Here is a 27,077-nt window from a genome sequence, read left to right as displayed (position 1 = left end):
TCTGGTCATCATGACATTTCTGTTTGTGGGGGTTTGCTGTGTGCAAATTAGTTGCGGTGTTTTCATCATTGTAACAGTGCAGCATTTCACTTCTAAAAGTGCTTCAGTGACTGTATCGGGCTCTGGGGACAGACAGGAAAGTGGAGTCAAGACCACAATCAGATCTGCCGTGGTTTTCTGCCATGGCAGAACAGGCTCGAGGGGCCGAATGGCCTCCTCCTCCTATGTCTATGTTGGGGCACGTTGAGGTCCTAATGGACAGACAGAACGCTTTGGGGATGTCGTTAATGTATCTCTAAAGAGGCCAAACATCCTCACTGGCTGGTGGGAGTTCCTGGTCTGTGATCAACCAAAATGGAGACGGTTTATTTAGCAGGACACCAAACACATCGGGAATCTGCAGAGGCAAAGGCGAAATGTCGGAAAGAGCTGACAAGCAACCGACCTACCCACCCCCTCGAGCCCCACGTTCCCCACATGTGGCAGAGTCCACAGATTGTGTGCTGGAATTATCAGCCGTCTCAGAATGTGGAGATGGGAGGCAAGTCATCCTCGAACCCGAGGGAGCGCCGAAGAAGGAGATATAAATGTTTTCTTTACTTCCCCAGGTCTTTCGTTTCCTCAGAGAATTCCAATAAATCTGTGAAGGAACCCCCGCCCCCTCCTAAACCCACAGTGAGACTCTGTCTTGCCCTTCCTCTGCGTTTCATTATCCCCAAAACCCACGTCACTAATATTTTACCCACAGTACAATCTCAACATTCAGGTTTGTAAAATGTATCATTCTCTGCAGTTCTTTGGGAAATATTCTTTGACCGAACCAGCTGTCGATGGGCATCACTATGGCCATGGTTTATAAGTCGCTGAGTCCAGTGGGAACCATGGGCAGACACTGAGGCTGAAACTTAGATTTCCTGTCCTCCACCTCACTTATCACCAAATGTCACATTGACTAAATTGAGAATGTTGGAAGAGGGAAGGTTCAGCAGCAAACAAAATTATTCTCTCTGCTCAATCCAATTCGAAATGACAGACTGTTCATAGTCTGCTGGCACGGAGGAGGAGGAGATGGAGCATCGAGGGTGGGTCGCTCTGTGGCTGACCCAGGACTCGTGAGCAGGGCACCACTTTGCACGGGGCTGGATTCTGAAATAAAGACCCGCCTTTCGGAGCAAAGGGCTAAATAGCGTGGGTGTCAAAAACCTCAGGCATGAAACAGAAAATGCTGGAAACACTCAGCAGGTCAGGGAGCCTGTAAAGAGGGAGAGAGAGACAGAGGCAGAGAGAGAGAGGGTTAATGTTTTAGCCCAATCACCTGTCATCAGAACTCATGATACTGCCTGACCTTTGGAGTGTTTACAGCCTTTTCTCTTTTTGTTAAATCTTCACTTTAGTATGAACCCGCTGACAATCGAGACACGCTGTTGCACCAATCACTGATGACCTTCACGGACTTTTACGCTATCAAATCACATCTGAGTGCTGGAGAGTCTGAGACAGTCTTAAACCTATGTCAAAATCTGCAATGACGCAGGAATAAGAGATGATCTTATTCAACCTCTGCTCGATAAAACTTCGGTCACTGGAAATAAAACAAATACAGACTCAAAATGATTGAATCAATTACAAAATAAACTAATGCTGTCCACGATAATCCAGAAATGTCATTAAATTACTTCTCGTACTTCTGTATTGTTATGGCCTGTATACTTTATGAGGTGGTAATGTTTTAAACTGTCTCTTTTATTTTAAGGTAAAACAGAGGGCGGGATTCTCCCATCTGAAGGCAGAGTGTTGATGCCGTCGTAAAAACTGGAGTGTTTAATGACGGTGTCATCAGACCTCCTCTGCCCTACAGGAGGCCAGCACGGCACTGGAGTGACCCACGCCGTTCCAGCTGCCGATACCGGCATCAAATGGGCGCCGCGGGTCTGCGCATGCACGCTGTGACCGGCGGCGATGCAACATGGCATAGGGCTACAGGGGTCGATGCGGAGCAAAAGAGGCCCCCACCGGGAGAGGTTGGCCGACCGATCGGTAGGCTCCGATCGCAGGCCAGGCCACGATGGAGCCCCCCCCCCAGGGCGGATCCCCCTCCCCTACCAGGCTGCCCCAGACAGGATGGATGCCGAGGTCCCGCCAGGTAAGACCAGATGTGAACGGCGCCGGCGGGACTCATACTTTTTTGGGCAGCCGCTTGGCCCATCCCGGGCGGAGAATCGGCAGGGGGGGCCCGCGCAGAGTGGCCTCCGACTGGCGCCACACCGACCACGCCGGCACAAATGGCGCTGATTCTCCGGTGACCGGAGAATTGGTGGACCGGCGTCGGGGCGGCATCGCGCGAATCGCGCCCAGCCCGGCAATTCTCCAACCCGGCATGGGCTGAGAGAATCCCACCCGGAATTCCCTGGAATGGAGAATGGTGTGAAATTGCTCTGAACTCTGCCCAGGAACTGGCCTATATGACTGGGTTGTCAGGGGGCGGTCCAGGTCAAAGTCAGGGGGCGGTCCAGGTCAAAGCGTATTGATAATCAGCTGCAAACTTTCACACCTGGACATAGAGGGGAAGGTAGCCATTCTAGCTGCTTGCTGTCTCACAGGCTCTACTCACAGACTCATGGCGGTAGTCAGACTGAGCTGAGGGCAAAAGAGCCAACAGCTGCCGCCATTATGCCAGGCAGAAGAAAATTCCTGCTGTTGGGGTAACCCCTGAGGAGAGGGCTGGTGAAGACGGTACATGTTTGAGGGAAAAGGGATTGTGAAGAGTTACAGACCAAGGGATAACCAGAGAAAATCTTGCAACCGGAAGTCCATTTGATTATGTTCAAAGGGCTGAGTAAAGGAGACTTTGATTAAAAGGATACTGGATGATTCACCCTCGAGAAGCAGGGAGAAGGAATCCTATGAGAGCCGGAAGGTGCTTTAGACTTTAATGCAGGACTACATGTCCACAGATAGTATTAAGAAGTTAAGAGGAATATCTTTTTCTGTAGATTAATGTATTAGTTGCAGAGTAAGTAGGGTTTAGTCAAAAGTAATTTTAGTCAGTTTGTTACAGTAAAAGTCCTAAAATGTAAAATCATAAAATGCAATTATATGCCACCAGGAAATTCATCTCACTTTTAAATGTTTTCTGTCTCTTTAGGAATTGGAATAGCATATGATTCTTGCAGAGAGTATGAGTTTAAACCCAGTGCAAGCATAATCAGTCTCCAGCAATCCCTGTTTCTCAGCAATCACATGCCCAGTGATATCTGATTCAGCTATTAGCTATCTCTATATTATTATTGTTTTTATGGGCAAAAATATGAACATTGCCCACCCAGCCACCCAATTGGCAAATCACCTGCTGAGTCAATGGGTGAATGTAAAAAAGATACCTTGTGCCATCTGACACCAGCAAACCACAGGAAAGTTCTGATGGGTAAATTTCAACACAGTTTATCGCAAACTCTAACTTGCGGAAATTGGAAGAAACCACAAGAAAATATATCCAGCAATACTGTAATCACAGCAAGATATTTTTTCACCTCAGACATAGCCTTGGTCAGCTTAGGAGCCTCTAATGACAAAACAAAACAACACATTCACTAGAATCAATAGTGCGACAGGTTTCAAATCATTCTTCAGGACATAAATCTAATCCCTTCCGGCAACATACATGGAAAAGGACTGCAGGACCCACAGAGAGAGGGTACAGGATTATGGGCAATGGGATTGACGGACAGCTCCCTCAGAGAGAGGGTGCAGGATGATGGAGAATGGTAATGAGGGAGAGCTCCCTCAGAGAGGGGGTACAGGATGATGGGGAATGGGATCGAGGGAGAGCTCCCTCAGAGAGGGGGTTCGGGGTAATGGAGAATGGGATTGGGGGAGAGCTCCCTGAGAGAGAGGGTACAGGATGATGGGGAGTGGGATTGGGGGAGAGCTCCCTCAGAGAGAGGGTACAGGATGATGGGGAGTGGGATTGGGGGAGAGCTCCCTCAGAGAGGGGGTACAGAATGATGGGGAATGGGATCGAGGGAGAGCTCCTTAGAGAGAGGGCACAGGGTAATGGAGAATGGGATCGAGGGAGAGCTCCCTCAGAGAGAGGGCACAGGGTAATGGGGAATGGGATTGAGGGAGAGCTCCCTTAGAGAGAGGGCACAGGGTAATGGAGAATGGTATGGAGGGAGAGCTCCCTCAGGGACAACATAGGAATGGTGGGCCAAAAAGGGAAAAGTAGGACTCTAGTCACCTCAAACACTTCACAGCAACTGAAGCAGATTTTTCTATTTCAAGTTGCTTTAACAGGCTACTAGAAATTTGCAGGTATATTTTATTTGCATGTTGACCAATTGCAAAAAGAGTTTACGACCATGAGTTTAATGGCAGATGGTGAGGGTGCAGCCTGGGGCCTGATGTGTGGTCCTCTGTACATTGCACTAGTCTAATATCCCATTAATTCTTAAAAGCAATTCCTAAAACGCCTTTGGCAATCTATCTCAATGGCTTTCAGAGTAAACGCACAGGGCGCCATTGACCGCAAACCACGTTATGGCCGCTAAATCTCTCGAGTGGCCAGAAAAGGAATTTGCGCGGCGTGAACTGTTTGAGATTTTCCCGCCCCTCGCCAGTGATGTCATCAGGTTCCTGTGCACAAAGGGCGTGAACCTGATTTCCATCGGGAGGCCCAATGCTTGTGGAGGTGGTCCTCCTTTTCCATGGGGGGTTGGGAGAACTATATTTTAAATGCAGATCAAGTACAAGATTCTGCCCAATCTCTGTGAAGCTGGAGTTACCAGCTCGAGCAGGCCTGCTGTACCAGAATGACAGCGTCAACCAGGCCCATAGATTTTCTGTGCATTAAGTGCCTGAAAAATCTGATCTGAAAACTCGACTGTCTCTGGAAAGAAAAGCATGTTTTCAGTCAGAGCCTGACATTCTGACAAATTCTGGAAAATTCTCTCCCCAGCCTAATACAGAACTGTGCTATCGGGGTTAGCCAGTTCCCAGAATCAGTCACTAACCCAATGTTTTGTTTCTTGCTCTCGGCTGTGGGTGCTGCTTAGGGCGTCGCAAATTGGAGACAGGAAGGGTTAAAACAATCAACTCAGGTTCTCAGTCTTGATCCCCACCCGTGATTCTTCTACCCTCCATAATTTTCAAATCTTCCATAAGTCTGCTGCCCATATCCTCACTCACGCCAAGTTCCGTTCTCCCATCAGCCCCTGTGTTCACTCACCAACATTGACTCACGGTCCTGCAAAGCCTTGATTTTAAAATTCTCATTCCATGGGCGGGATTCTCTGGTCGGCGACGCCGAAATCGCATTCGGCGATCGGCCAGTGAATGCCCGTTTGTGCCGAAATCGGGGGGCAGCGATGCTAATGCAATGAAAACGAGTATGCCGCACTCTGTCGGAATGGCCTCAGGTCACCACCTGAGACCCTCCCTGATGCTCCGCCCCCGATGGGCCGAGTTCCCGACAGCGTTGAACACTTGTCCTTTTTATTTTCGTGAACCCGGCGTGGCACCTGCAGACTGAATCCTGCGCCTCCACAGTCGGAGGAAGCCGTTCCGCGGGCAGGGAGGGGGCTTTGGTGGGGGCTGGGGGCACTGGTGGGGGGTGGTCTGGGAGTGGCAAGCCTGGTCAAAGGGGGGCAGTTTGTAGCAGGCCAGGTCTGCGTGCGGCTGTTGCCATGTTGCATGGTGTGACCGCTGCATGCGCGGCCATGGACCGGGAATCAGCAGGTAATGCCAGGGGCTTTACGCTGCAAGCCTGCTAGGCCCCCCAACAGACGGAGGATCGGTGCAGCTTTTGCGCCTTTTTTTCCGGCCGTCAAACACCACTGTCCCCACGCCGGCATCAGCACTTAGACTTCAAATCGGAGAATCCAGACCCATGTTTTCAAATTACTCCACGGTCTCATCCGCCACCCGAGCCCCCAACCCCACCCTCACTGTAACCTTGTCCATTACCTTACCCACACACAGCCCAACCCACTCCCCAACCCTACCCCAAACTCTCTCCATCTGACTCTGGCCCCTTGGTGAACAACAGCCACTTTCATCCCACTATTGGTGTACCTTCAGTCGCCTGTGTCCCACACTCGGGAATTCCCTCCTTAAACTTCCTCACCTCCGTGAAGATAATCCTTAAAACAAACCTTTTTGACCAAGCATTTGGTCACCTGATCTCTGCCTTCCCGTATCCTCGGGATGTTTTCCGTGTTAAAGGTGTTCTGCATGGGGACGGCGCCGTGGGTATTAAAGCTCACCCGGCATCTTTTATGATCAGTTCAATGAAAAGCCTAAACTCAAAATGTGCAGTCCGTCAATATAAATCGATTTGCTCTGCATTTCCAGCAATTGCAGGTTTTCTTAGCATTTAATCTGCTCGGGTGAACTTGCTTCATGACATATAATATTTACATTAAATTTTCATAGAAAATCAACCGCAAAGAAATAGGCATCATAAATAATCCACTCTCGCACTGACAATAATCTACATCTCCCTCACACTGACAATATCCTTCACTTCATAACGATCACAGCTAAGCCTATCCTGTTTTTGCATTAACTTTCAAATGCCATTCTAGTGTTGAGAGCAGATTAGGATCCAAATGGCAAAGATCTTCTCTCCCTCTCGCTCAGTCTCATTTTCTTTTATATATATATCGGCACCTCTTTGATCTAAAAGAACTGACTTGTCCCCAGTAATAATGCATGTGGTTCAACACTGATAACAGAACCTTCACACCATACCACTGTGTGGTGAATGTATTATACCAATAATCCACCAGTGTATTTGTATCTGTGCTGCTGCCCTTGTATTTGTATCTGTGCTATACTGTTGCCGTTGTGGGCTTCTCCTATGGGCCATTGTATGGCATTATCCATAGGGGAACATGTTGGGGCATGTATGGGCTCCGCCCATGGCTCCTCCCCTTGAAGGGAGGTATAAAGAGCATGCAACCTGTAGGCGGTTCTCAGTATTAGTTCAGTCGCAGGCAGGCACTGTTCTAAGTTGATTAAAGCCACAGTTTACTTCTACTCATGTCTCGAGTGAATTGATGGTCACATCACACCGACTTCCTGTAAATTACGACCTAGATTTTTGTCAAGTTTGTTTCCTCAGTTTTCTCAAAAGTATTTTGATTTGCTGCAGCAAGCTCCTGCACTAATTAACAAGTACAAGAATCTGTTTGATTTTATCAGAAAGGCCCTAAAGTATCAGGATTGGGATTTAGGGATAGAGGTGGAGACCAGTCAGCCCCTCATATCTGTTCTACCATTCAATGAGATGCTAACGGATGTGTCTCTGAACTCTATCCACTCTCCTTGGCTCCATCTCCTTCACAGAATGACTCTCAAAAATCTAGTAGTCTCAGATTTAAAATGATGAATTGAGTTAGCCTCTGTTGCTTTCTGTGAGACAGAGTTCCGCACTTCTACCCTTCTTTGTGTGAAGAAATGTTTTATACCCTCTCTCCTGGGTGGCCTGCCTCTGATTTTTAAGGTTATGTACCCTTGTTCCCCACCAGTGAACAATGTTTATCTCTCTACCACATTTACAAGAGCAATGATTCAAAAGTACATCATTTGCTATAAAATGCATTGAGACACCTTGTAATAATAATAGTAATAATAATAACCTTGTGGTCAAGGATGCTGCAGAAATCCAACAGCCTTTCTTTCCTTTCAAATTCTTTTCCAAATCCTAACAATCTCAATCTTTCCAACAACAATCAAGATGCACCATCCACGGCAAAGCAACCCACTTGATTGGCACCCCAACCACAAACATTAATAATAATAAGATGCACTGCAGTAACTCACATGCTCCTTCCACACCTCAAGGACTTCAGTGGCAACTCACCACCACCTTCTCAAGGGCAATTAGGGATGGGCAATAAATGCTGGCCCAACTAGCAAAGCTCACATCGCGTAAATGATTTTTTAAAAAAGTTCATGTGCTGTAGGAACACCCAAGGGAGAGGGGAGGTTCCAGGATTCTGGCTCAGCTGGAGTGAAAGAACGACAACATATTTCCAAGTCAGATTGATGTGTGACGTGGAGGTGAACCTCCAGGTGGTGGGGTTCCCATGCATCAGCTGCCTTTGTTCTTCGAGATGTTCGTGGTCGTGGGTTTGGTAGGGGCTGTCGAATGAACGTTGGTGAATACCTGCAGTGTACCTTGTAGATGGTACACACTCCTGCCACCTGTTTGTCGGTGGTGGAGGGAGTGAATGTTTGTGGAAGGAGGGGGGGGGGGGCAATCAAGCGGGCTGCAGAGGTTCAAGGAGGCAGCTCTCCACCACCTTCTCAAGGGCAATTAGGAATGGGCAATAAATCCTGGCCTCGCCAGCGAAGCCCACATCCCATAAACAAAAATATCAATCAACCCGATCCAGGGAATAGAAACGGACTGAATGTGACGCAGCAATAGGTTTGGCTGAGTTTGATCTGCATCAGTTATCAAGTTTGTGGAGTAGTGTCAGGAGAAAGCTTGACACAGCAGTGCCCTTGTGATGTACCTTGTGGTCATGGTGTGGTCAATGTTGAGAAGCTGGACTGAGCTTGTTCCCTGATCATTTAGTGCCCAATGATGTTAAATTAGTTTGTAATTTTCAGACCAGGTAAAAGCAGCAGGTTAACCTTCCCTGAAGATATTAAAGTGAGCCTGTTGGATTGCTGTAATAATGATTCAGTCCTCACACTCAGGTTACCTTGTAGCTGTATACAAATGTCCAGACCTATGGAATTATATAAAGAAGGGAACTCAACATATTTTAATATCTCCATTAATTGTAATTGCAAACTAGCAGGAGGTAAAAGGCAATCTCGATGCAACCTTTCCCTTTCTTCATCCTGCAAATCCTAAATTCCAATTTATAGAGCGACCCCACCCCAGGCAGGTCAATTAGTTTCAGAAGTGCAGGCGCCAGCAAAAAACTGGAACTGAATCAGGAGTCGTCCTAATTAACCCATTGAGGGCTCTCTCCCTCTCTGCGTTTCTGTCAAACCTTCGGGAATTGCTGTTTACTCGGTACCTGCTTTCACTGGTTGTAAATAAATTAGTAATGGCTCCAAGGTGAACGTGTTGACCCCATGCTGCCGATATTGACTGTCGAGCTCTGTGATGAACTACCTTTGCCCCGTTAGTAAAAGAGGAGCTGGTGGAAATTCTTAATCCCACGGGTAAAAATAAGGCAGGAGGGTCAGTAACCAGAGGATAAAGATTCAAGATAATTGGCGAAAAGGTCAGAGGGGGAACTGAGGAGAATTCCTTTATACAGGGAGTCTTTGTGATCTGCCTGAGAGGATGGTGGAAGAAGATTCAACAGTAACTTTCAAAGGACTAAAACTAGGAGGGAAGGAGGCTGTAGGGCGATGAGAAAAGAGGAGGGCAGTGAGATCAATTGGAAAGATCATTCAAGGAACTGGCATGGGCACAATGGGCCAAATGGTCTGCTTCTGTGTAGAACTTGGAGTCAGGAGGTCCCTGGTTCAAGTCCCACTCCAGCACTTCCACACAAAAATCATGGTTGACATTTGTGTGCAATGTTGAGGGAGTGCTGCATTGCTGGCGGTGTCGTCATCCGATGAGATATTAAACCAAGGACCCACCTGCCCTCTCAGTTGGAGGCACGGTAGCACAGTGGTTAGCGCTGTTGCTTCACAACTCCAGGGTCCCAGGTTCGATTCCCGGCTTGGGTCACTGTCTGTGCGGAATCTGTACGTTCTCACTGTTTCTGCGTGGGTTTCCTCTGGGTGCTCTGTATTCTCCCTCTGTGTACCCGATAAGGCGCCGGAATGTGGTGACTAGAGGATTTCCAAAGTAACTTAATTGCAGTGTTAATGTAAGCCTACTTGTGACACTAAGATTATTATTATGTAAAAGTTCCCAGTCGGAATGCCCTGGCCACTGGCTGGCGGCGGAATTCTCTGATCCCGCAGCGCCACCGTTCGCAGATTTCCCGGCGGTGTGGGATGGTTTCAACAGGAATTCCCAATGACAGCGGCAGGAGAAAATAATCCCAGCGCCAGTGATCGGCGAGCTGCTGCGACACACGTGGCTGGGATGTCAAAGATTTCCACCCCCCACGTACACTATTTTGAAGAAAAGCAGGGGAGCTCTCCCTGGTGTCTCGGACAATATTTATCCCTCAATCGACATCACCGAAACTGATTATCTGGTCATTATCAGTTTGTGGGAGCTTGCTTTGTGCAAATTGGCTGCTGTGTTTCCTACATTATAACAGTGAGTACACTTGAAAAGAACAGCTTTTTGGTTTAAAGTACTTTTGAGACATCCAAGCTGGGATTCTCCGAGCCTCCGCCCCGCAAACGCGCTCGGCGCAGGGGGCGGAGAATGGCCGTCAGACCCGCGATCAGGTCCGAAGCCTTCCCGCGACTCTCCGGGGACCAGAGAATCGCTGGCAATCGCTCGCGCGCGGTTGACGCGGTGTCGATCGGGCGCCATTGAAAGAGGCCCATGGCAATTCTGCACCGGCAACGTGCCGAGTTCCCACCGGCATCGTTCACTCACGGTTCCACACAGTCTGCCGCGGCAGCTGCTCTGGTGGGGGGGCGGGGGGATCCGTCACTGGGGGGGGGGGGGCCTCAAGGATGGACAGGCTCGCAATCAGGGGCCACCAATCGGTGGACGCACGTGATCGGGGGGGGGGGGGGGCTATATTGTTGGGGCCGGCCCGCTGTGTGGGTCCGCCAAGTTGCACGGGGCCGCTGCCACAGGCGGTCACTGCAAACATGCGCAGACCCGCAGCCAGAAGTGCAGGGCCCCGTATCGGCAGCCGGAGCTACGTGGACTACTCCGGGGTCCTGCTGGCCCACTTCAAAATGGAGAATCACTCGGGATTCTTTCCAGGGAAGTGCAGAGTGATTCGCACCCATTTTCTCACAGGCGTGGGGGACATCGCCCCATTTTCAGAGAATTCCACCCCCAGTCTTGAGGCTGGAGCAGGCACAACTAAACAGGCACTAGTGCTGACTGGTGGCATGGCAACACAGGGGTTAGCACTGTTGCCTCAGAATGCCAGTGTACCAGATTCGATTCCTGGCTTGGGTAACAGTCTGTGTGCAGTCTGCATGTTCTCCCTGTGTCTCCGGGTGCTCCAGTTTCCTCCCACAAGCCCCGAACAACGTGCTGTTAGGTAATTTGGACATTCTGAATTCTCCCTCTCTGCCCAAACAGGCGACGGAATGTGGCAACTGGTGGCTTTTCATTGCAGTGTTAATGTAAGCCTACTTGTGACAATCAAGATTATTATCATTAACACAATTCAAATCATACAGGTCTTGATAAGGCCACACCTGGAATATTGTGAGCAGTTCTGGTCTCTCTATCTGAGGAAGGATGTTCTTGCTGTGGAGGGAGTGCAGCGAAGGTTTACCAAGCTGAGTGGAATAGCGCGAATGTGGAGAGATTGAATCGTTTAGGGTTGTATTCGGTGGAGTTCAGAAGAAGGAGGGGATCTCATAGAAACCTATAAAATTCTAACAGGACCAGAAAGGGTAGAAATGCAGGAAAGATGTTCCCGATAGTGGGCGTGTCCAGAACCAGGATACACAACCTGAGGATACAATGAGTAGACCATTTAGGACAGAGCTGAGGAGAAATTTCTTCACCAGAGAGTGGTCAGCCTGTGGAATTCATTACCACAGGGATTAGATGAGGCCAAAACATTGCATGTTTTCAAGAAGCAGTTAGATATAGCACTGAGGGTGAAGGGGATCAAAGAATATGGGGGGAAAAGTGGGATTAGGCTATTGAGTTGGATGATCAGCCATTCAGGGAGTGTTGCTCATACAGTCTAAGATGGAAAATGAAGCCCACACAAACACTCTGCTGACGTCACTACAGATCATACACTACATGATGTTTCACCAGCAGGGATGTATTTTCTGATACATAACAATAATAATAATTTTAAACCATAAATAAACATAAGTGTTCCATCAAATTTAAGTTCAGTTTAAATTAAATGTCGCTGTCCTAGGTGCAAGGCAATGGCACTAAATCTAAAGTAAAATAAGATATTACATGAGTTTAAAACCACACCGATTTACAACACAGAGGGGGATTATTCAGACCATATTTCATGCCCCAGCTCCTTCCGAGACCAATCCCAAACTAGTCCCACTGCCCACAATCCTGGATCAGTCCTGACCTAATCCCATTCTCTCTCTTTAGCCCTGTTTCTTTCACTGTTTCAGTCTATCCTTCTCCTCATTGAACAACCTGTCCACCCCGGAGCTGAGTCCTCAGATACATTTCCTGCCACAATGTAATCTGTTCCTGCCCTTACTGCTCTCTGTTCCTGAATTCCTCAGCTATGTGTCCCACACCCGCGTCCTCTCAAAGCCCTGGATTTAACATTAGATTCTTCTTTAGATTCTCTGGGATGTATTCTCTGGTACGTAACAGTAATATAAAATGTAATTAAAACCTTTAATAATAAACATAATTACAAGAGCGCTACCATCAAATTTAAGTTCAGTTTTACTTAAATGTCGCTGTCCCAGGAGCAAGGCACTTAATTTAAAGTAAAATCAAACATTACACGAGGTTAACCACACGGATTTGCACACTGATCGCTGATCAGTGGATCTCAGTTCTCCTGTGATCTGGAGGGCGGTGAATCAATTCAAGGGACAATTAGGCAATACTTTGTCCCAACGATTGTGATAGAGAATTCCTCTCACCTGTAACGGTGACTAATCTTGTATATTGCACACTGCTAAACAGAGAGAGGTAAATATCCACTATGCACTTCTACAGGTATGATTGTCAGCTTTTGGTGGCAAAATCATTAACAAAAACTCCAGTTTGACAGGAAATTTATTTATTTACAACTTTGTAATAAGAAAGCTGGTAAAGCGCATCCATATTGTCACAGCTTTGGGTGCTGCCCAGATGATCTCTTAAATATCAGAAGAAGCAGTCTGACAACAATCACACACAAGCACCCACACAACACAGCCCACCCCCACACACACCCACACAACACAGCCCACCCCCACACACACCCACACAACACAGCCCACCCCCCACACACACCCACACACAGACACACCCACACAACACAGCCCACCCCCACACACACCCACACAACACAGCCCACCCCCACACACACCCACACAACACAGCCCACCCCCACACACACCCACACACAGACACACCCACACAACACTGCCCACCCCCACACACACCGGCACACCCACACACACTGCCCACCCCCACACACACCCACACACAGACACACCCACACAACACTGCCCACCCCCACACACACCGGCACACCCACACAACACTGCCCACCCCCACACACACCCCACACACAGACACACCCACACAACACTGCCCACCCCCACACACACCCACACAACACTGCCCACCCCCACACACACCCACACACAGACACACCCACACAACACTGCCCACCCCCACACACACCCACACACAGACACACCCACACAACACTGCCCACCCCCACACACACCGGCACACCCACACAACACTGCCCACCCCCACACACACCCACACACAGACACACCCACACAACACTGCCCACCCCACACACAGACACACCCACACAACACTGCCCCACCCCCACACACAGACACACCCACACAACACTGCCCACCCCCACACACAGACACACCCACACCACAGTCCCCACCCCCCACACACCCACACACACACCCACACACAGACACACCCACACAACACTCCCCACTCCCCACACACACCCACAAACAAACACCCACACAACACTCCGCACCCCCACACACACCCACACACAGACACACCCACACAACACTCCCCACCCCCCCCACAAACCCACACACAGACACACCCACACAACACTCCCCACTGGCCACACACACCCACACACAGACACACCCACATAACACTCCCCATCCCTCACACACACCCCACCCCTCACACACACCCACACACACACACCCACACACACTCCCCACCCTCACACTGATACACACAGACACACCCACATAACACTCACCACCCCCACAAACTCCCCACACAACAGTCCCCACCCCCACACACCCACACACAGACACTCTCACACAACACTCCCCACCCCCCCACACATCCACACACAAACAAACCCCACACAACACTCCCCACCCCCCACACACACACACAGACACACCCACACAACACTCCCCACTCCCCACACACAGACACACCCACACAACACTCCCCCCCACACACCCACACAACACTCCCCAACCCCCACACACACATACAGACAAACCCACACAACACTCCCCGTCCCCCCACACACCTACACAACACTCCCCAACCCCCACACACACCCACACTCAGACACACCCACACAACACTCCCCACCCCACCCACACCCTCACACAGACACACCCACACAACACTCCCCACCCCCCCCCCCACAAACCCACACACAGATACACAGATAAAACACACCCCACTGGCCACACCCACCCACATACAGACACACCCACACAACACCCCACCCCTCACACACACCCCACCCCTCACACACACCCACACAACACTCCCCACCCCCCACACACCCACACACAGACACACCCACACAACAGTCCCCGCCCCCACACACCCACACACAGACACACCCACACAACACTGCCCACCCCCACACACATCCACACACAAACACACCCGCACAACACTGCCCACCCCCACACACACCCACACACAGACACTCTAACACAACACTCCCCACCCCCCCCCACACATCCACACACAAACACACCCGCACAACACTGCCCACCCCCACACACACCCACACACAGACACACCCACACAACACTCCCACTCCCCACACACACCCACAAACAAACACCCACACAACACTCCGCACCCCCACACACACCCACACACAGACACACCCACACAACACTCCCCACCCCCCCCCCCCCCACAAACCCACACACAGACACACCCACACAACACTCCCCACTGGCAACACACACCCACATACAGACACACCCACTTAACACTCCCCACCCCTCACACACACCCACCCCTCACACACACTGATACACACAGACACACCCACATAACACTCCCCACCCCCACAAACTCCCACACAACAGTCCCCACCCCCACACACCCACACACAGACACTCTCACACAACACTCCCCACTCCCCCACACATCCACACACAAACACACCCACACAACACTCCCAACCCCCACACACCCACACACACAGACACACCCACACAACAATCCCCACTCCCCACACACAGACACACCCACACAGCACTCCCCACCCCCCCCCACACACCCACACAACACTCCCCAACCCCCACACACACATACAGACAAACCCACACAACACTCCCCAACCCCCACACACACCCCACACTCAGACACACCCACACAACACTCCCCACCCCCACACACACACTCACACAGACACACCCACACAACACTCCCCACCCCCCCCCCCCACCATCCCACACACAGATACACAGATACAACACACCCCACTGGCCACACCCACCCACATACAGACACACCCACACAACACCCCACCCCTCACACACACCCACGACACACACCCACACACACTCCCCACCCACACACTGATACACACAGACACACCCACACAACACTCCCCACCCCCACACACCCACACACAGACACACCCACACAACAATCCCCACCCCCACACACCCACACACAGACACTCTAACACAACACTCCCCACCCCCCCCCACACATCCACACACAAACACACCCACACAACACTCCCCACACACACACACACACACACAGACACACCCACACAACACTCCCCACTCCCCACATACAGACACACCCACACAACACCCCACCCCTCACACACACCCCACCCCTCACACACACCCACACAACACACACCCACATACACTCCCCACCCACACACTGATACACACAGACACACCCACACACACTCCCCACCCACACACTGATACACACAGACATACCCACACAACACTCCCCACCCCCACACACTCACACACAGATATACACACACAACACTCCCCACACACACACACACAGATACACACACACATCACTCCCCACACATACCCACACACAGATACACACACACAACACTCCCCACCCCCACATACACCCACACACAGACACACACACAGCACTCCACCCCCACACACACACAGATACACACACACCACTCCCCACCCCCACACACACCCAATCACACACATCCACACAACACTCTCCACCCTCCCCACCCCCACACACACACAGATACACACACACACAACACTCCTCACCCCCCACACACACTCACACACAGATACACCCACACATTTCCCACCCCCCCCACACACCCACACACAGACACACCCACACGTTCCCCCCCACACACACACAGACACACCCACACAACACTCCCCACCCCCCCACACACACCCACACACAGACACACCCACACAATACTCCCCACACACAGACCACCCACATAACACTCCCATCCCCACACACACCCACAACAGACACACCCACACTACACCCCCCACACCCACCCACACACAGACACACCCACTCACCCCCACACACACCCACACACAGATACACACACAACATTCCCCACCCACACACAGATACATACAGTCACACCCACACAACAATACCCACCCCCCCCACACACAGATACACACACAACACTCCCCACCCACCCCACACACACCCACACACAAACACACCCACAGAACACTCCCCACCCTACACAAAGGAATTAAGGTATTAAGGGTTATCTATAGAGTACTGTATCTTTAGGGGGGTTATCAGGACCTCACCTCTCCCAGCCCCCCTCCCATCCCCATCCTCTCCCAGCCCCCCTCTCTCCCAGCCCCCTCTCTCCCATCCCACTCCTCTCCCAGCACCCCCCCCTCTCCCAACTCATTCTCACCCATTCCTGCCCCCTCCCAGCTTTCCCAGCACCCCACATCACCCAACCCCGTTCCCCAGCCCCCCTCCTCTCCCAGCCCCCTCCTCTCCCAGCCCCCCTCTCTCCCAGCCCATTCTCACCCAGCCCTGCCCCCTCCCAGCCCCCCCCTCTCTCCCAGCCCCCTCTCTCCCATCCCACTCCTCTCCCAGCCACCCCTCTCTCCCAGCCCATTCTCACCCAGCCCTGCCCCCTCCCAGCTTTCCCAGCACCCCACCTCTCCCAACCCCCCCTCCCAGCCCCCACCTCTCCCATCCCCTCCCAACCCCCCTCTCTCCCAGTCCCCACCTCTCCCAGCCCCCCTCTCTCCCAGCCCCCCCTCTCTCCCAGCCCACCTCTCTCCCAGCCCCCTCTCTCCCAGCCCCCTCCTCTCCAAGCTCCCCCCTCCCAGCCCCTCCTCATCCAGCCCCTCCCAGCTCTCCTAGCACCCCTTTCTCCCAGACCCCCCTCTCCCAGCCCCCCTCCTCTCCCAGCCCCCCTCCTCTCCCAGCCCCCCTCTCTACCAGCCCCCTCCTCTCCCCAGCCCCCTTCCCAGCCCCCTCCTCTCTCCCAGCTCCTTCTCCTCTCCCAGCCCCCCCACTCCCAGCCCTCCTCTCCCCCAGCCCCCTCCTCTCTCCCAGCCCCTACCTCTCCAAGCCCCTCTTCTCCCAGCACCTCCCTCTCCCAGCCCCCCCCCCCATTCTCCCAGCACCCCCCTCCCATACCTCCCCCCTCTCTCAGCCCTCCCCCCTCTCCCAGCGCCCCCCTCTCCAAGCGTCTTGTTAACTGGCTAGTTCTCTGCCTATTAAAGCCTTCATTTACCATTCCACACTCGTGTCGTTATTGAGGGTTACTACAATGTAATAAGCAGATTACGTTAGGATGGACGCCAGTCTCAAGCCAGAAAAGCCCAACCTAGAAGCACGGACACCAGAAGCCAAAGAAATGTTTAAGTACTGGCTCCGCTGCTTCGAGACCAACCTGGAATCCTCGGAAACTCCCGTCCTAGGGCCTCGCAAGCTACGCCTACTCCACGCCCGGGTGAGCCATAGAATTGAGAAGGCGACCGCTTACGACGAGGCGATCGAGGTCCTGCGAAAGCATTTTGTCAAACCCATAAATGAGGTAAATGCACGGCACCTGCTCTCTACCTGCCGGCAGCGCTCAGGGGAAACGCTAGACGAGTATGTCGAAAAGCTCACCGTGCTCGCCAGGAACTGCAACCATCAGGACGTGACGGCAGAAGTCCACATGAACCTAAACATCCGAGACGCGTTCTTGTCCGGCATCCGTTGGATCTATATCAGGCAGCGACTCCTCGAAAATGGAGCAAAAGACCTTCAGGACCCGGTAACGCTCGTCACCTCACTGGAAGTGGCCCGCACAACCTCGGCACGTACCCTGCGGACCCTGCGAGCCCCCCTCGGACTTCCGCAGACTCGGCCACACTACGGGTCTGCGCCGCGCAGCGACCCGCCCAGACCGGGGGCACACCGTGCTATTTCTGTGGGCAGGGCCAGCATCCACGTCAACGCTGCCCAGCCGGCTCCGCCATCTGCAGTGACTGTGGAAAGAAGGGGCATTTCGCAAGGGTCTGCCTGGCCAGGACCAAGGCCCAGAAACAAAACGATCACCAGGCCTGAAGATCGAGCTCACAGGCCCACAGGCCGCACAACACGGCTGCGCACCGGCCGGACACACCCCTTTCTGATGCATCATCGGCCTTGTGCGAGTCATGGGGGCGGCCATCTTGGTGGCGGCCATCTTCTAGATCTGACACGTATGACCGACGGCGGCGGCCATTTTCTGAATCCGACTCGGCTGAGGACTCGGACGACCCGCAACTGGGAGCGATCACCCTCGACCAATCGCATGGTATTACACCCTCCTCTCTCCCAGCCCTCCTCCCCATCCCAGCCCTCCCCCCTCTCCTAGCCGCCTCCCCTATCTAAGGCTTCCCTTTCCCAGCCCTCCCCCCCTTCCCTTCCCAGCCCACCCTCCCACTCCCCCCACCCCCTTTTTCACCCCTCTCCCAGCCCTCCCCCCTTCCCTTCCCAGCCCGCCCTCCCTTTTCGCCCCTCTCCCAGCCCACCCCCCTCACCCCCACCCCTCTCTCAGACCCTCCTCTCTCACCCCTTCTTGGTGGCAGACTTACAGACCTAACACTCTGTCAGAAATATATATTTAGAAAGTGGTGTTTCGGGCATAACATTAAAGGCTGCTCTGTGAAGACTGCACAGGCTCAGCAGCTTAACTTGCTCCTACATTTGATCAGAAACCATTTAACCCCAGAACCATATGCCCCACAAGTGCCATTAAATGCAAATCTAACCAATGGCCCACATTTAGTCTCACTGATCTGTAACCAACCTGATTATTTGTTGACCGCCCCTAGCCTGCAACACATTCCAGCTTTCCCAATAAAATAGTGGCTACATTCCACCCATTCCAGTTCGGATATTGCTGCATCCTCACTCCCTGTTTCCTCGTCCGCCATTCATCACTCCCTGTTTGCCATCTCCATTCCTCACTCCCTATTTGCCATTCCTCACTCCCTGTTTTCCATTCCTCACTCCGTTTGCCATTCCTCACTCCCTATTTGCCATTCCTCACTCCCTATTTACCATTCCTCACTCCCTGTTTGCCATTCCTCACTCCCTATTTGCCATTCCTCACTCCCTGTTTTCCATTCCTCACTCCGTTTGCCATTCCTCACTCCGTTTGCCATTCCTCACTCCCTATTTGACATTCTTCACTCCCTGTTTTCCATTCCCATTCCTCAGTTCCATTCCCACATTGTTACCTCTCCGTTGGGAGTGACAGTGTTTCCCTGTCTCGGTGCGAGGACAATGGGAAGTGTCGCTGGCAGACAGGGATCGGAAGGCCGTGTACTGAATCCCGAGGGAAGCACAGACCAGAAGAAGGATAGTTTTCCAGGAACACTCCATTCTCTCAATATTACATCACGGCTACCATCTCCTCAGCTCCCACCTGGAAAACAGGAAGAATCAGTGAGTATGTTAACCCTGGGACAGAGGGATCAACACAAACTGGGCATCTTTGCTGCCTCTAAAAGCTAACAGACAGGCATTGATTTAACCTGCTGTATACTTTTTCATTAACTAAGATAAAGGAGGGAAAATCTGAGCATAAATTGTGTGGCTGTCTTTCCCAGTATTCTGGTCAGATTCACTGTTAACAGACTCAGAAACTGCTCCGAGTGACACATTGGGAGTTTATCAAATCACGGGCACAGTTTTCAATCAAACAAAACACCATGGATAATTACTAATAGGCAGACTGCTGAAACTTCACACACTGATATTCTTTGATCAAGGATGTGATGGGGCTGAGAGAGGGGAGAGGCTATAGGGGCTGGGAATGTGGGGAGGGTCTGAAAGAGAGGAGTGGCTGAGAGAAATAGAAGTGGCTCAGAGGGGAAGGTTGGGAGATGAGGGGCTAGGAGGCAGGAGCTAGGAGGGAGGGGAGGCTGGGAGAGAGGGGTTGTGAGTAAGGAAGGGGCTAAGAGGGACGAGGGGTTGGGAGGGGAGGGGAGGGAAACAAGGGGCTGGGAGAGTTTGGCTGGGTGAGGAGGGGCTGAGACAGAGGAGGGCTGCGAGGGGAGAGGAGGGGAGGGGAGGGGCTGGGGGACAGGACGAGCTAAGAGGGCAGGACAGGACATGTACACACCGTGAAAATACAGGGACAGTGTGTACACACGCTGACAGCACAGGGACACAGTGAGTACGCACTCTGGCAGCTCAGGGACAGTTTGTACGCACTCTGACAGCTCAGGGACACAGTGTGTATACACTCTGACAGCACAGGGACACAGTGTGTACGCACTCTGACAGCACAGGGGCACAGTGTATATGCACTCTGACAGCTCAGGGACACAGTGTGTACGCACTCTGACAGCTCAGGGACAGTGTGTACGCACTCTGACAGCACAGGGACACAGTGTGTACGCACTCTGACAGCTCAGGGACAGTGTGTACACACTATGACAGCTCAGGGACACAGTGTGTACACACTCTGACAGCACAGGGACACAGTGTGTACACACTCTGACAGCTCAGGGACAGTGTGTACACACTCTGACAGCTCAGGGACACAGTGTGTACGCACTCTGACAGCTCAGGGACAGTGTGTACACACTATGACAGCTCAGGGACAGTGTGTATACACTCTGACAGCTCAGGGACACAGTGTATATGCACTCTGACAGCACAGGGACACAGTGTGTACGCACTCTGACAGCACAGGGACACAGTGTGTACACACTCTTACAGCTCAGGGACACAGTGTGTATACACTCTGACAGCTCAGGGACACAGTGTATATGCACTCTGACAGCTCAGGGACACAATGTATATGCACTCTGACAGCACAGGGACACAGTGTGTACACACGCTGACAGCACAGGGACACAGCGTGTATACACTCTGACAGCTCAGGGACACAGTGTGTACGCACTCTGACAGCTCAGGGACACAGTGTGTACGCACTCTGACAGCTCAGGGAAACAGTTTGTACGCACTCTGACAGCACAGGGACACAGTTTGTACGCACTCTGACAGCACAGGGACAGTGTGTACACACGCTGACAGCACAGGGACACAGTGTATATGCAATCTGACAGCACAGGGACACAGTTTGTACGCACTCTGACAGCACAGGGACAGTGTGTACACACGCTGACAGCTCAGGGACACAGTGTGTACACACTCTGACAGCTCAGGGACACAGTGTATATGCACTCTGACAGCTCAGGGACACAGTGTATATGCACTCTGACAGCTCAGGGACACAGTGTATATGCACTCTGACAGCTCAGGGACACAGTGTATATGCACTCTGACAGCTCAGGGACACAGTGTATACGCATTCTGACAGCACAGGGACATAGTGTGTACGCACTCTGACAGCACAGGGACACAGTGTGTACGCACTCTGACAGCACAGGGACACAGTGTATATGCAATCTGACAGCACAGGGACACAGTGTGTACGCACTCTGACAGCTCAGGGACACAGTGTGTACACACGCTGACAGCACAGGGACACAGTGTATATGCACTCTGACAGCACAGGGACACAGTGTGTACGCACTCTGACAGCACAGGGACAGTGTGTACACACGCTGACAGCACAGGGACACAGTGTATATGCAATCTGACAGCACAGGGTCACAGTTTGTACGCACTCTGACAGCACAGGGACAGTGTGTACACACTCTGACAGCACAGGGACACAGTGTGTACACACTCTGACAGCACAGGGACACAGTGTATATGCACTCTTACAGCTCAGGGACACAGTGTGTACGCACTCTGACAGCTCAGGGACACAGTGTATATGCACTCTGACAGCTCAGGGACAGTGTGTACACACTCTGACAGCACAGGGACACAGTTTGTACGCACTCTGACAGCACAGGGACAGTGTGTACACACACTGACAGCACAGGGACACAGTGTGTACACACTCTGACAGCACAGGGACACAGTGTATATGCACTCTTACAGCTCAGGGACACAGTGTGTACGCACTCTGACAGCACAGGGACATAGTGTGTACGCACTCTGACAGCACAGGGACACAGTGTATATGCACTCTTACAGCTCAGGGACACAGTTTGTACGCACTCTGACAGCACAGGGACACAGTTTGTACGCACTCTGACAGCACGGGGACACAGTTTGTACGCACGCTGACAGCACAGGGACACAGTGTATACGCACTCTGACAGCTCAGGGACACAGTGTGTACGCACTCTGACAGCACAGGGACACAGTGTGTACGCACACTGACAGCTCAGGGACACAGTGTGTACACACGCTGACAGCTCAGGGACACAGTGTGTATACACTCTGACAGCTCAGGGACACCGTGTGTACGCACTCTGACAGCACAGGGACACAGTGTGTACGCACTCTGACAGCACAGGGACAGTGTGTACACACGCTGACAGCACAGGGACACAGTGTATATGCAATCTGACAGCACAGGGTCACAGTTTGTACGCACTCTGACAGCACAGGGACAGTGTGTACACACTCTGACAGCACAGGGACACAGTTTGTACGCACTCTGACAGCACAGGGACAGTGTGTACACACGCTGACAGCTCAGGGACACAATGTGTACACACTCTGACAGCTCAGGGACACAGTGTGTACGCACTCTGACAGCACAGGGACACAGTGTATATGCACTCTGACAGCTCAGGGACACAGTGTATATGCACTCTGACAGCTCAGGGACACAGTGTATACGCATTCTGACAGCACAGGGACACAGTGTATATGCACTCTGACAGCTCAGGGACACAGTGTATATGCACTCTGACAGCTCAGGGACACAGTGTGTACGCACTCTGACAGCTCAGGGACACAGTGTATATGCACTCTGACAGCTCAGGGACACAGTGTATACGCATTCTGACAGCACAGGGACACAGTGTGTACGCACTCTGACAGCACAGGGACACAGTGTATATGCAATCTGACAGCACAGGGACACAGTGTGTACGCACTCTGACAGCTCAGGGACACAGTGTGTACGCACTCTGACAGCACAGGGACAGTGTGTACACACGCTGACAGCACAGGGACACAGTGTGTACGCACTCTGACAGCACAGGGACACAGTGTATATGCAATCTGACAGCACAGGGACACAGTGTGTACGCACTCTGACAGCTCAGGGACACAGTGTGTACGCACTCTGACAGCACAGGGACAGTGTGTACACACGCTGACAGCACAGGGACACAGTGTATATGCAATCTGACAGCACAGGGACACAGTTTGTACGCACTCTGACAGCACAGGGACACAGTGTGTACGCACTCTGACAGCACAGGGACAGTGTGTACACACGCTGACAGCACAGGGACACAGTGTGTACACACTCTGACAGCACAGGGACACAGTGTATATGCACTCTTACAGCTCAGGGACACAGTGTGTACGCACTCTGACAGCTCAGGGACACAGTTTGTACGCACTCTGACAGCACAGGGACACAGTTTGTACGCACTCTGACAGCACGGGGACACAGTTTGTACGCACGCTGACAGCACAGGGACACAGTGTATACGCACTCTGACAGCTCAGGGACACAGTGTGTACGCACTCTGACAGCTCAGGGACACAGTGTGTACGCACGCTGACAGCTCAGGGACACAGTGTGTATACACTCTGACAGCTCAGGGACACAGTGTGTACGCACTCTGACAGCACAGGGACACAGTGTGTACGCAGTCTGACAGCACAGGGACACAGTGTGTACGCACTCTGACAGCACAGGGACACAGTGTGTACGCACTCTGACAGCTCAGGGACACAGTGTGTACGCATTCTGACAGCACAGGGACACAGTGTGTACACACGCTGACAGCACAGGGACACAGTGTGTATACACTCTGACAGCTCAGGGACACAGTGTGTACGCACTCTGACAGCACAGGGACACAGTGTGTACGCAGTCTGACAGCACAGGGACACAGTGTGTACGCACTCTGACAGCACAGGGACACAGTGTGTACGCACTCTGACAGCTCAGGGACACAGTGTGTACGCATTCTGACAGCACAGGGACACAGTGTGTACACACGCTGACAGCACAGGGACACAGTGTGTATACACTCTGACAGCTCAGGGACACAGTGTGTACGCACTCTGACAGCACAGGGACACAGTTTGTACGCACTCTGACAGCACAGGGACAGTGTGTACGCACTCTGACAGCACAGGGACACAGTGTATATGCACTCTTACAGCACAGGGACACAGTGTATATGCAATCTGACAGCACAGGGACACAGTTTGTACGCACTCTGACAGCACAGGGACAGTGTGTACACACGCTGACAGCTCAGGGACACAGTGTGTACGCACTCTGACAGCTCAGGGACACAGTGTGTACGCACTCTGACAGCTCAGGGACACAGTGTGTATACACTCTGACAGCTCAGGGACACAGTGTATATGCACTCTGACAGCTCAGGGACACAGTGTGTACACACTCTGACAGCACAGGGACAGTGTGTACACACGCTGACAGCTCAGGGACACAGTGTGTACACACTCTGACAGCTCAGGGACACAGTGTATAAGCACTCTGACAGCTCAGGGACACAGTGTATATGCACTCTGACAGCTCAGGGACACAGTGTGTACGCACTCTGACAGCTCAGGGACACAGTGTGTACGCACTCTGACAGCTCAGGGACACAGTGTGTACGCATTCTGACAGCACAGGGACACAGTGTGTACGCACTCTGACAGCTCAGGGACACAGTGTGTACGCACTCTGACAGCACAGGGAAACAGTGTGTACGCACTCTGACAGCACAGGGACAGTGTGTACACACGCTGACAGCACAGGAACACAGTGTATATGCAATCTGACAGCACAGGGACACAGTTTGTACGCACTCTGACAGAACAGGGACAGTGTGTACACACGCTGACAGCTCAGGGACATAGTGTGTACGCACTCTGACAGCACAGGGACACAGTGTATATGCAATCTGACAGCACAGGGACACAGTGTATATGCACTCTTACAGCTCAGGGACACAGTTTGTACGCACTCTGACAGCACAGGGACACAGTTTGTACGCACTCTGACAGCTCAGGGACAGTGTGTACGCTCTCTGACAGCTCAGGGACAGTGTGTACACACTCTGACAGCACAGGGACACAGTGTGTACCCACTCTGACAGCACAGGGACACAGTGTGTACGCACTCTGACAGCTCAGGGACACAGTGTGTACGCACTCTGACAGCTCAGGGACACAGTGTGTATACACTCTGACAGCACAGGGACACAGTGTGTACGCACTCTGACAGCTCAGGGACACGGTGTGTATACACTCTGACAGCTCAGGGACACAGTGTGTACGCACTCTGACAGCTCAGGGACACAGTGTGTACACACACTGACAGCTCAGGGATACAGTGTGTATACACTCTGACAGCTCAGGGACACAGTGTGTACGCACTCTGACAGCACAGGGACACAGTGTGTACGCACTCTGACAGCTCAGGGACACAGTGTGTACGCACTCTGACAGCTCAGGGACAGTGTGTACGCACTCTGACAGCACAGGGACACAGTGTGTACGCACTCTGACAGCTCAGGGACAGTGTGTACACACGCTGACAGCACAGGGACACAGTGTATATGCACTCTGACAGCTCAGGGACACAGTGTGTATGCACGCTGACAGCTCAGGGACAGTGTGTACGCACTCTGACAGCACAGGGACACAGTGTGTACGCACGCTGACAGCACAGGGACACAGTGTATATGCACTCTGACAGCTCAGGGACACAGTGTGTATGCACGCTGACAGCTCAGGGACAGTGTGTACGCACTCTGACAGCACAGGGACACAGTGTATATGCATTCTGACAGCACAGGGACACAGTGTGTACGCACTCTGACAGCACAGGGACACAGTGTGTACGCACGCTGACAGCACAGGGACAGTGTGTACGCACTCTGACAGCACAGGGACACAGTGTGTACGCACGCTGACAGCACAGGGACAGTGTGTACGCACTCTGACAGCTCAGGGACAGTGTGTACGCACTCTGACAGCACAGGGACACAGTGTGTACACACTCTGACAGCACAGGGACACAGTGTGTACGCACTCTGACAGCACAGGGACACAGTGTGTACGCACTCTGACAGCACAGGGACACAGTGTATATGCACTCTGACAGCTCAGGGACACAGTGTGTACACACTCTGACAGCACAGGGACACAGTGTGTACGCACTCTGACAGCACAGGGACACAGTGTGTACGCACTCTGACAGCTCAGGGACACAGTGTATATGCACTCTGACAGCTCAGGGACACAGTGTATATGCACTCTGACAGCACAGGGACACAGTGTATATGCACTCTGACAGCACAGGGACACAGTGTATATGCACTCTGACAGCACAGGGACACAGTGTATATACACTCTGACAGCACAGGGACACAGTGTATATGCACTCTGACAGCTCAGGGACACAGTGTATATGCACTCTGACAGCTCAGGGACACAGTGTATATGCACTCTGACAGCTCAGGGA

The 27,077-nt window shown here is 52.2% G+C and overlaps 1 protein-coding gene across 1 annotated transcript in view; it reads right to left on the bottom strand.

The window, feature by feature from the left end:
* The window catches only part of si:ch73-62b13.1 (uncharacterized protein LOC100002270 homolog), a 34,245-nt gene that overhangs the window by 2,890 nt on the left and 4,278 nt on the right, over positions 1 to 27,077 (bottom strand). The window contains exon 2 of the mRNA XM_038780999.1: positions 19,777 to 19,964. Coding sequence (XP_038636927.1) covers positions 19,777 to 19,921 — 145 coding nt within the window. The 5' untranslated portion in view covers positions 19,922 to 19,964. The remainder of the gene's footprint in view (positions 1 to 19,776; positions 19,965 to 27,077) is intronic.

The sequence above is a fragment of the Scyliorhinus canicula genome, chromosome 20, assembly GCF_902713615.1.
Source record: "Scyliorhinus canicula chromosome 20, sScyCan1.1, whole genome shotgun sequence".
Taxonomy (NCBI): Eukaryota; Metazoa; Chordata; class Chondrichthyes; order Carcharhiniformes; family Scyliorhinidae; genus Scyliorhinus; species Scyliorhinus canicula.
Note: the sequence above shows the minus strand (reverse complement) of the source record. Positions and strands in the feature narration are given on the sequence as shown.